This window comes from Heterodontus francisci, chromosome 6, assembly GCF_036365525.1.
Source record: "Heterodontus francisci isolate sHetFra1 chromosome 6, sHetFra1.hap1, whole genome shotgun sequence".
Lineage (NCBI taxonomy): Eukaryota > Metazoa > Chordata > Chondrichthyes > Heterodontiformes > Heterodontidae > Heterodontus > Heterodontus francisci.
In genome coordinates this window covers 1,597,335-1,609,586 of record NC_090376.1, presented here as the reverse complement: position 1 = coordinate 1,609,586, position 12,252 = coordinate 1,597,335, and the positions used below count along the sequence as shown (strand labels likewise).

General features: G+C 48.6%; 1 protein-coding gene across 1 annotated transcript in view; it reads right to left on the bottom strand.

Moving 5' to 3' along the window:
• LOC137371058 (dynein heavy chain domain-containing protein 1) overlaps positions 1-12,252 on the bottom strand; it is a 373,825-nt gene that overhangs the window by 340,848 nt on the left and 20,725 nt on the right. The window contains exon 4 of the mRNA XM_068032957.1: positions 2,859-2,969. Coding sequence (XP_067889058.1) covers positions 2,859-2,969 — 111 coding nt within the window. The remainder of the gene's footprint in view (positions 1-2,858; positions 2,970-12,252) is intronic.

Below are 12,252 nucleotides of genomic sequence, written 5' to 3'. Positions count from 1 at the left end.
CTATCCTTCCACAATCACCTTCCACAACAATGATAGGGTAAGGTCACGTGCCATCTCATCTCTCAGTTGCTCACATTTGTGGAGTCCAAACCTCATGAGGTTGATCTTCAAGACATCTTCAATCTTAGTATCCACACCATGGACATGCATATCCAGCGAGACATCTGCATCTTTATTCAGGTTAGACAACCTGCTCGGGTGTCCGACGTGACCAGTTTATATTGGACTCACAGTCGTAGGCATGGACCTTCACCAAAAGTCTCTGCAACTGTGGAGGAGCACGCTGGAGTGGTTTGCGCCGTATGGTTTCAAGGGGCTTGTGGTCAGTCTCCATGGTAAAATGTTTTCCAAACAATTAGGTGTGAAACCTAGCGATACCAAAAACCAGAGCTAACGTTTCACGTTCGATGTTAGAGTAATTGGATTGGGTTTGAGATGAACTCTTCAATGCCAAGGCGATTGGCTTCCCTTCATGCAAGATGCAGGCGCCTAATCCCTTCTGGGAAGCATCGACCTTGAGCATGTCTCTTTGGTTGGGTCATAATACTGTAGCACGCTGTCTTGACTTAACAGAGCTAACTTTAAAGACTCAAACACCTGTTAGAGGTCTTTCTGCTACAAGTAAGGGGTATCTTTATGCAGCAGTTTCCTATGTGGTGCTGTTCACTTAGCGAAATTGGGGATATATGGGGCCAAAAAGTTGAACAGCCCTAGACACTGTTGTAGATCTTCCCGATCCTGAAGCTTTGACATCTATGATCTTATCTGGGTCGGATTATATTGACTCAAAGAAGTTGATGTACCCAACTTTGACCTGATTCTTCTTGCTATTAAACACAAGGCCTTCACAATGAGCAGCTGCATTCGCAAATGCAAGTTCTGGTCATGTTCTGTCTTGGTCCAACCCACCACTGCAATATCATCACCTATACAAATACAGCCCAGGACATTTTACATTATCCTGACAATGTATTGTTGGAAAATGTCCTGGCTGACGCACAGATCAAACAGTAAGCATCTGAAACAGTATCTCCCAAATGTTGTTCTAAAAGTTGTAAGTAGCTGGAACTTATTGACTAAGTGGACTGACCAGTATCCATGCTCCATGTCAAGCTTTGAAAAATACTTAGCACCAGTAAATTTAGGATTCAGTTCCTCCAGAGTCGGGATTTTATGTGGGAATCTCTCAAGAGCTAAATTCAGTTGTCGCGGGTCGAAGTAAATCCTGAGATTGCCATCTTTCTTCAGCATGCAGGTAATGGATCTGCACCAATTGGAGTGCTGGTGCACTTGGCGTACGACTCTGTTGCGTCACAGCTCAGCGCTGCTGCCAGATAATATTACTTGTTCCTTAGATATGTGAACTCACAGGACTACAAGTTATATTTAAAGAAAATGTGGGGTTTTATTATAACTGAACTAGAACATATATATACAAATAGTTACTGCACGAGCCAAGCGAAACACATCTCACTCTGTCGAGAAAAACCTACAACTCGCCAGTCAGGTATAATGCAACTTACCTTCCTACAGTGACCTTCACTGACACCGTCGTAAGGGGTACCTTCTTAAGACTGTCCCACAACACATCCAACAGTGCAGCACTCCCTCAGTACAGCCACTCCGACAGTGCAGTACTCCCTTAGTACTGACCCTCCGACAGTGCAGCGCACCCTCAGTACTGACCCTCCGACAGTGCAGCGCACCCTCAGTACTGACCCTCCGCCAGTGCAGCACTCCCTCAGTACTGACCCCCTGACAGTGCAGTGCTCTCACAGTACTGACCCTCCGACAGTGCAGTACTCTCTCAGTACTGACCCTCCGACAGTGCAGCACTCCCTCAGTACTGACCCCCTGACAGTGCAGTGCTCTCTCAGTACTGACCCTCCGACAGTGCAGTGCTCCCTCAGTACTGACCCTCCGACAGTGCAGTGCTCCCTCAGTACTGACCCTCCGACAGTGCAGTGCTCCCTCAGTACTGACCCTCCGACATTGCATCGCTCCCTCAGTACTGACCCTCCTACAGTGCAGTGCTCCCTCAGTACTGACCCCCTGACAGTGCAGTGCTCTCTCAGTACTGACCCTCCGACAGTGCAGTACTCCCTCAGTACTGACCTTCTGACAGTGCAGCACTCCCTCAGTACTGACCCTCCGACAGTGCAGTGCTCCCTCAGTACTGACCTTCTGACAGTGCAGCACTCCCTCAGTACTGACCCTCCAACAGTGCAGTGCTCCCTCAGTACTGACCCTCCGACAGTGCATCGCTCCCTCAGTACTGACCCTCCTACAGTGCAGTGCTCCCTCAGTACTGACCCCCTGACAGTGCAGTGCTCTCTCAGTACTGACCCTCTGACAGTGCAGTACTCCCTCAGTACTGACCTTCTGACAGTGCAGCACTCCCTCAGTACTGACCCTCCGACAGTGCAGTGCTCCCTCAGTACTGACCCTCCGACAGTGCATCGCTCCCTCAGTACTGACCCTCCGACAGTGCAGTGCTCCCTCAGTACTGACCCCCTGACAGTGTAGTGCTCTCTCAGTACTGACCCTCCGACAGTGCAGTACTCCCTCAGTACTGACCTTCTGACAGTGCAGCACTCCCTCAGTACTGACCCTCCGACAGTGCAGTGCTCCCTCAGTACTGACCCTCCGACAGTGCATCGCTCCCTCAGTACTGACCCTCCGACAGTGCAGCGCTCCCTCAGTACTGACCCTCCGACAGTGCAGCGCTCCCTCAGTACTGCACAGTAGTGTCAGCTTAGGTTATGGGCTGAAGTCTATGGAGTGAGTTCTGAGGTGAGAGTGCTGCTCATTGAGCCAAGCTGGCAGCTAGAGCAGGCTATATCTTTTGCTGGACAAACCTGGAAATCTGTAGCAATGCTGCTCCAAAGTGCGGGATGGCTGGGAGGAGGCAGTTCCACAAGAGTTTCCGACGGTTCAGGACCCACAGTCGCTTCATGTTTCTATACCAACTGAACACAAAAACAAAACAAACAAAGAAATACTTTGCATTGATAAGGCGCTTTTCATAACCACTGGACATCTCAATTGTTTTACAGCAAATGAAGTACTTTCTGAAGTGCAGTCACCTCACCGATGTAATGCAGGAAACACAGCAGCCAATTTTCACACAGCAAGCTCCCACAAACAACAATGTGATAATAACCCAGATCATCTGTTTCAGCGATGTCAGTACTGACCCTCCGACAGTGCAGTGCTCCCTCAGTACTGACCCTCCAACAGTGCAGCTCTCCCTCAGTACTGACCCTCCGTCAGTGCAGCGCTCCCGCAATACTGACCCTCCGACAGTGCAGCGCTCCCGCAATACTGACCCTCCGACAGTGCAGCGCTCCCGCAATACTGACCCTCCGACAGTGCAGCGCTCCCGCAATACTGACCCTCCAACAGTGCAGCGCTCCCGCAATACTGACCCTCCGACAGTGCAGCGCTCCCTCAGTACTGACCCTCCGACAGTGCAGCGCTCCCGCAATACTGACCCTCCGACAGTGCAGCGCTCCCGCAATACTGACCCTCCGACAGTGCAGCGCTCCCGCAATACTGACCCTCCGACAGTGCAGCACTCCCTCAGTACTGACCCTCCGACAGTGCAGCACTCCCTCAGTACTGACCCTCCGACAGTGCAGCGCTCCCTCAATACTGACTCTCCGACAGTGCAGCTCTCCCTCAGTACTGACCCTCCGACAGTGCAGCACTCCCTCAGTACTGACCCTACGACAGTGCAGCTCTCCCTCAGTACTGACCCTCCGACAGTGCAGCACTCCCTCAGTACTGACCCTCCGACAGTGCAGCGCTCCCTCAGTACTGACCCTCCGACAGTGCAGCGCTCCCTCAATACTGACTCTCCGACAGTGCAGCGCTCCCTCAATACTGACTCTCCGACAGTGCAGCGCTCCCTCAGTACTGACCCTCCGACAGTGCAGCGCTCCCTCAGTACTGACCCTCCGACAGTGCAGCACTCCCTCAGTACTGACCCTCCGACAGTGCAGCACTCCCTCAGTACTGACCCTCCGACAGTGCAGCACTCCCTCAGTACTGACCCTCCGACAGTGCAGCACTCCCTCAGTACTGACCCTCTGACAGTGCAGCACTCCCTCAGTACTGACCCTACGACAGTGCAGCACTCCCTCAATACTGACTCTCCGACAGTGCAGCACTCCCTCAGTACTGACCCTCCGACAGTGCAGCACTCCCTCAGTACTGACCCTCCGACAGTGCAGCACTCCCTCAGTACTGACCCTCCGACTGTGCAGCACTCCCTCAGTACTGACCCTCCGACAGTGCAGCACTCCCTCAGTACTGACCCTCTGACAGTGCAGCACTCCCTGAGTACTGCAATGAAGTGTCAGCCTAGATTTTTGTGCTCAAGTTTTGGAGTGAGGCTTGAACCCGTGACCTTCTGAGTAAGAGGCAATAGCACTGCTCACTGTGCTACGGCTGAAACACAAGGTTCACTTTGACCAGCATTCTGATGGACAGGCGCTGAATGTGAATATTGCAGGAGCAGTTTATCCCTGATACGTGACAGTGCCACAAAGGGACAAGCAGGAATACCAATAGCTATTTACCAATCAGACCCACTTCCTTGAACTGCCCCTGTGCAATCTGCTCCATTCTCCCCTCTGCCCAGAGAGTGTTTAATATTCAGCCCACCCTGCCAGCTCTCCACTCTAATCCCAATTCTCTGCCCTTTCCCCATATCCTGTTTACTGCTCCTTTTCAAATCCTAACCCAGTTACCTTTAACTGATGTTACAACCTCTACCTCAGTGGTCAGTTGTGATGAAGCCATCCCGATTTCAGGGATCCTCTGTGATAACCTAGCTTCTCATTTCCTGCTTTGTAGATTGATGAGAAGCCTGACTCTATAACCCTCTGACTCTACAGCCCAGTGCGAAGAGTTCACCATTCACTCACTCACTCAAACACTTTCACAATTTTGGATCCTGTGATCAGATCCCCTGGAATCAGCTCTGTCCAGTAAAAAAAAATTCCAACCTCTTTAGCATTTTCTTCATAACTTTACCCTCATTCCTGTTATCAATCTATTAACTCTGCAAGCCTCCTTCGACTGTGCTTTCCAAACCTGCCGTCCTTACCCATTCTGGGCCGCGGTGTGACTCCAGTCCCACACCAATGTGGCTAACTCTTAACTGCTCTCTGAATCGGCTACTGTGTTGTATCAAGCCCGCAACCAGAGGTTTAAGAAGGCAGCTCACCACTACCTTCTCAAGGGAAATTAGGATGGGAAATAAATGCTGCCGCACATCCTGAGGGTGGATAGAAGATAAAATGAATGATCAATCAGCATTTTGGCGAAGGGAGGAATATTGGCTGGGATCCCAGGAGGATTCCTTGTTTTTCTTCAAAAAGTGCCGAGGGATCCTTGGCAAGTGGTGAGGGAGCCAACAAGAGGGAAAAACATACCAGACTTCATACTCACCAATTTATCTGTCGCAGATGCATCTGTCCATGATATTATTGGTAGGAGTGACCACTGCACAGTCCTTGTGGAGACAAAGTCTCGTCTTCACATTGAGGATCAACTCCATTGTGTTGTGTGGCACCATCACTGTGCTAAATGGGATAGACTTCGAACAGATCTAGCAATGCAAAACTGGGCATCCATGAGGCGCTGTGGGTCATCATCAGCAGCAGCAGAATTGTACTCAACCACAATCTGTAACCGCATGGCCCAGCATATCCCCCACTCTACCATTACCATCAAACCGGGGGACCAACCTTGTTCAATGAAGAGTGCAGGAAGGCATGCCAGGAGCAGCACCAGGGATACCTCAAAATGAGGTGGCAACTGAGTGAAGCTACAACCCAGCGCTATCTGCGTGCCAAACAGTGTAAGCAGCATGCGACAGACAGAGCTAAGCGATCCCACAACAAACAGATCAGAGCTAAGCTCTGCAGTTCTGCCACATCCAGTCGTGAATGGTGGAGGACAATTAAACAACTAACTGGAGGAAGTGTCATACAGTCATAGAGTTATACAGCACAGAAACAGGCCCATCAGCCCATTGTGTCTGTGCCGGCCATACAGTACCCGACTATTCTAATCCCATATTCCTGCACTTGGCCCGTAGCCTTGTATACTATGGCGTTTCAAGTGCTCATCTAAATACTTCTTAAATGCTGTGAGGGTTCCTGCCTCTACCACCTCTTCAGGCAGTGCATTCCAGATTCCAACCACCCTTTGGGTGGAAAAATGTTTCCTCAAATCTCCCCTAAAGCTCCTGCCCTTTACCTTAAATCTATGCCTCCTGGTTTTTGACCCCTCCGTTAAGGGAAAAAGTTTCCTCCTATCTAACCTATCAATGCCTCTCATAATCATATACACCTCAATCATGGCCCCCTCAGCCTTCTCTGCTCCAAGGAAAACAACCCTAGCCTTTTCAGTCTATCTTCATAGCTGAAATGCTCCAGGCAACATCCTGGTGAATCTCCTCTGCACCCTCTCCAGTGCAATCACATCCTTCCTACAGTGCGGTGCCCAGAACTGTACACAGTACTCCAGCTGTGGCCTAACTAGCGTTTTATACAGCTCCATCATAACCTCCCTGTTCTTATATTCTATGCCTTGGTTAATAAAGGCAAGAATTCCATATGCCTTCCCAACCACCTTATCTACCTGTGCTGCAGCCTTCAGTGATCTATGGACAAGTACACCAAGGTCCTTCTGACTTTCTGTACTTCCTAGGGACCGACCATTCATTGTGTATTCCTTTGCCTTGTTAGTCCTCCCAAAATGCATTACCTCACACTTTTCAGGATTAAATTCCATTTGCCACTGCTCCGCCCATCTTTCCAGCCCATCTATATCTCCCTGTAATCTAAGGATTTCTGCCTCACTATTTACAACACCACCAATTTTCGTGTCATCTGTGAACTTACTGATCATACCTCCTATATTCACGTCTAAATCCTGTCTTATCTCCCTGTGACCGCGTGGGTTTCTGCTGGGTGCTCCGGTTTCCTCCCACAGCCAAAGACTTGCAGATTGATAGGTAAATTGGCCATTGTAAATTACCCCTAGTGTAGGTAAGTGGTAGGAGAATGGTAGGAAATATGGGATTAATGTAGGATTAGTATAAATGGGTGGTTGTTGGTCAGCACAGACTCGGTGGACTGAAGGGCCTGTCTCAGTACTGTATCTCTAAATAAAAAAAATAAAATTTAAATTTAAAAAGTCATGAATGTACACTACAAACAGCAAGGGTCCCAACACTGATCTCTATAGTACACCACCGGTCACAGGCTTCCAATCGCAAAAACAGTCCTCGACCATTACCCTCTGCTTCCTGCCACTAAGCCAATTTTGGATCCAATTTGCCAAATTGCCCTGGATCCCATGGGCTCTTACCTTCTTAACCAATCTCCCATGTGGGACGTTATCAAAAGTCTTACTGAAATTCATGTATACTACATCAACTGCTTTACCCTCATCTACACATCTAGTCAACTCCGTGAAAAATTCAATCAAGTTAGTTAGACACGATCTCCCCCTGATAAAGCCATGCTGACTATCCCTGATTAATCCCTGCCTCTCCAAGTGGAGATTAATCCTGTCCCTCAGAATTTTTTCCAATATTTTCCCAACAACTGATGTTAGACTGACTGGCCTGTAATTACCTGGTTTATCCCTGCAGGGGGTGTGGCAGGGTGATGGGAACCAGAGCAGTAGGACAGCAAGTGAAATAAATGAGGGGGAACTAGTAAATAAGGCGAGTATGACTAAGAGGAAGAGCAGGCAGGGAGATGTCGCTGAGCACAGCGGGACAGGTGGTCTGAAGTGCATTTGTTTCAATGCAAGAAGTATAACAGGTAAGGCAGATGAACTTAGAGCTTGGATTAGTACCTGGAACTATGATGTTGTTGCTATTACAGAGACTTGGTTGAGGAAGGACAGGATTGGCAGCTAATGGTTTCAGGATTTAGAAGCTTCAGGCGGGATAGAGGGGGATGTAAAAGGGGTGGGGGAGTTGCATTACTCGTTAAGGAGAATATCACAGCTGTACTGCGGGAGGACACCTCGGAGGGGTCGTGCAGCGAGGCAATATGGGTGGAGCACAGGAATAGGAAGGGTGTAGTCACGTTGTAGGGGGTTTTCTACAGGCCTCCCAACAGCTAGCGGGAGGTAGAGGAGCAGATATGTAGACAGATTTTGGAAGTTGCAAAGGTAACAGGGTTGTATTGGTGGGTGATTTTAACTTCCCCTATATTGACTGGGACTCACTTAGTGCTAGGGGCTTGGATGGGGCAGAATTTGTAAGGAGCATCCAGGAGGGCTTCTTGAAACAATATGTAGATAGTCCAACTAGGGATGGGGCCGTACTGGACCCGGTATTGGGGAATGAGCCCAGCCAGGTGGTCGAAGTTTCAGTAGGGGAGCATTTCGGGAACAGTGACCATAATTCCATAAGTTTTAAAGGTACTTGTGGATAAGGATAAGAGTAGTCCTCGGGTGAAGGTGCTAAATTGGGGGAAGGCAAGGGAAGAAATTGCTAGGGCCTTGACAGAAATCTTTGCATCCTCATTGGCTACAGGTGAGGTCCCAGAGGACTGGAGAATAGCCAATGTTGTTCCTTTGTTTAAGAAGGGTAGCAAGGATAATCCAGGAAATTATAGGCCGGTGAGCCTTACATCAGTGGTAGGGAAATTATTAGAGAGGATTCTTCAGGACAGGATTTACTCCCATTTGGAAACAAACGAACTTATTAGCGAGAGGTAGCATAGTTTTGTGAAGGGGAGGTCGTGTCTCACTAATTTGATTGAGTTTTTTGAGGAAGTGACAAAGATGATTGATGAAGGAAGGGCACTGGATGTTATCTATATGGACTTCAGTAAAGCCTTTGATAAGGTCTCTCATGGCAGACTGGTACAAAAGGTGAAGTCATACAGGATCAGAGGTGAGCTGGCAAGATGGATACAGAACTGGCTCAGTCATAGAAGACAGAGGGTATCAGTGGAAAGGTGCTTTTCTGAATGGAGGGATGTGACTAGTGGTGTTCTGCAGGGATCAGTGCTGGGACCTTTGCTGTTTGTAGTATATATAAATGATTTGGAGGAAAATGTAGCTGGTCTGATTAGTAAGTTTGCGGACGACACAAAGGTTGGTGGAGTTGCGGATAGTGATGAGGATTGTCAGAGGATACAGCAGGATATAGATCGGTTGGAGACTTGGGCGGAGAAATGGCAGATGGAGTTTAATTCGGACAAACATGAGGTAATGCATATTGGAAGGTCTAATGCAGGTGGGAAGTATACAGTAAATGGCAGAACCCTTAGGAGTATTGACAGGCAGAGACATCTGGGCGTACAGGTCCACAGGTCACTGAAAGTGGCAACGCAGGTGGATAAGGTAGTCAAGAAGGCATACGGCATGCTTGCCTTCATCGGTCGGGGCATACAGTATAAAAATTGGCAAGTCATGCTGCAGCTGTACAGAACTTTAGTTAGGCCACACTTAGAATATTGTGTGCAATTCTGGTCGCCACACTACCAGAAGGACGTGGAGGCTTTGGAGAGGATACAGAAGAGGTTTACCAGGATGTTGCCTGGTCTGGAGGGCATTAGCTATGAGGAGAGTTTGGATAAACTTGGATAGTTTTCACTGGAACGACGGAGGTGGAGGGGCGACATGATAGAGGTTTACAAAGTTATGAGCGGCATGGACAGAGTGGATAGTCAGAAGCTTTTTCCCAGGGTGGAAGAGTCAGTTACTAGGGGACATAGGTTTAAGGTGAGAGGGGCAAAGTTTAGAGGGGATGTGCGAGGCAAGTTCTTTACACAGAGGGTGGTAAGTGCCTGGAACTTGCTGCCAGGGGAGGTGGTGGAAGCAGATAAGATCGCGATGTTTAAGAGACATCTTGACAAATACATGAATACGATGGGAATAGAAGGATACGGTGCCCGGAAGTGCAGAAGGTTTTAGTTTAGGCAGGCATCAAGATCGGCGCAGGCTTGGAGGGCCGAATGGCCTGTTCCTATGCTGTACTGTTCTTTGTTCTACCCTTCTTGAGTAATGGTACCACATTTGTTATCTTCCAGTCCTCTGGTACCTCTCCTGTGGCCAGAGAGGATTTTAAAATTTGTGTCAAAGCCTCTGCTACATCCTCCCTTGCCTCACATAACAGCCTGGGATACATCTCATCTCAGCCTGGGATTTATCCACTTTTAAGCCTGCTAAAACAGCTAATACTTCCTCCCTTTCAATGCTAATATGTTCAAGTATATCACAAACCCCCTCCCTGACCTCTACACCTACATCGTCCTTTCTCCATAGTGAACACTGATGAAAAGTAATCATTTAAAACCTCACCTATGTCCTCCGGCTCCACACACAGTTTGCCACTTTGGTCCCTAATGGGCCCTACTCTTTCCCTGGTTATCCTCTTACCCTTCATATACTTATGAAACACCTTAGTATTTTCCTTTATCTTGTCCGCCACTGTTTTTTCATGCCCCCTCTTCGCTCTCCTAATTATTTTATTAAGTGCCACCCTGCACTTTCTATACTCCTCTAGTGCCTCCGCTGTTTTCAGAGCTTGGGATCTGCTGTAAGCCTCCTTTTTTTTTCCTGATCCAATCCTCTATATCCCTTGACATCCAGGGGTCCCTGGGCCTGTTAGTCCTACCCTTCACCTTAACGGGTACATGTTGGCTCTGAACTCTCACTATTTCCTCTTTGAATGACTCCCACTGATGTGATGTAGACTTTCCGACAGTCCACTTTGGCCAGATCCTGTTTTATCATATTGAAATCGGCCTTCCCCCAATTCAGTACCTTTATTTCCGGTCCATCTTTGTCCTTTTCCATAACTACCTTAAATCTTACAGAGTTATGGTCACTATCCCCGAAATGCTCCCCCACTGACACTTTTACCACTTGACCGGCTTCATTCCCTAGGATTAGGTCCAGTACTGCCCCTTCCCTTGTAGGACTTTCTACAGACTGACTCAAAAGCTCTCCTGTATGCATTTTAAGAGTTACGCCCCTTTTAAGCCTTTTGCACTAAGACTATCCCAGTTAATACTGGGAAAGTTGAAATCCCCTACTATTATTACCATATTATTTTCACACCTCTCTGAGATTTGCCTACATATCTGCTCCTCTATCTCTTCCTGACTGTTTGGAGGCCTGGAGTACACTCCCAGCCAAGTGATTGCCCCCTTTTTGTTTTTAAGTTCTACCCAAATGGGCTCATTTGAGGAACCTTCTAAGATGTCATCCCTCCTTACTGCAGTAATTGACTCCTTGATCAACAGTACAACGCCACCTCCTCTTTTATCCCCTCCCCTGTCGCACCTGAAGATTCTATACCCTGGAATATTGAGCTGCCAGTCCTGTCCCTCCCTCAACCATGTCTCTGTGATAGCAATAATATATTCCCATGTGCTAATCAACGCCCTCAGTTCATCTGCCTTACTACTAAGACTCCTTGCATTGAAATGGATGCAATCCAGCCGTGCATTTTTCCCTTGTGCCTTACCAGGTCTATATTTGCTCTGCCTTCCAGACTGACTCACTTTCTGTTCTATATTACCCCCTAATGTAGCTCCACTCTGTATCCCATCCCCCTGCCAAATTAGTTTGAACCCCTCCCAACAGCACTAGGAAACCTCCCAGCAAGGATGTTGGTCCCATTCCGGTTCAGGTGCAACCCGTCCAACCTGTACAGGTCCCACCTTTGCCAGAAACAGATCCAGTGATCCAGGAAACTAAAGCCCTCTCTCCTGCACCATCTCCTCAGCCACACATTCATCTGCTCTATCCTCCTATTTCTAAACTCACTAGCACGTGGCACAGGGAGCAATCCAGCGATTACAACCTGAGAGGTTCTGCTTTTTAATCTGCCACCTACCTCCCTATATTCTTGTTGCAGGACCTCATCCCTTTTTCTACCTATGTCGTTGGTACCAATGTGTACCACGACATCTGGCTGCTCCCCCTCCCCCTTCAGAATGTCCTGCAGCCGCTCTGTGACATCCTTGACCCTAGCACCAGGGAGGCAACATACCATCCTGGAGTCATGTTTGTGGCCACAGAAACGCCTATCTGTACCCCTTACGATAGAATCCCCTATCACTATAGCTCTTCCACCCCTTTTTCCTCCCTGCTGTGCAGCAGAGCCATCCTTGGCGCCACGGACCTGGCTGTTGCTGCTTTCCCCTGGGAGGTCATCACCCCCAACGGTATCCAAAGTGGTAAACCTGTTTGAGAGGGGGA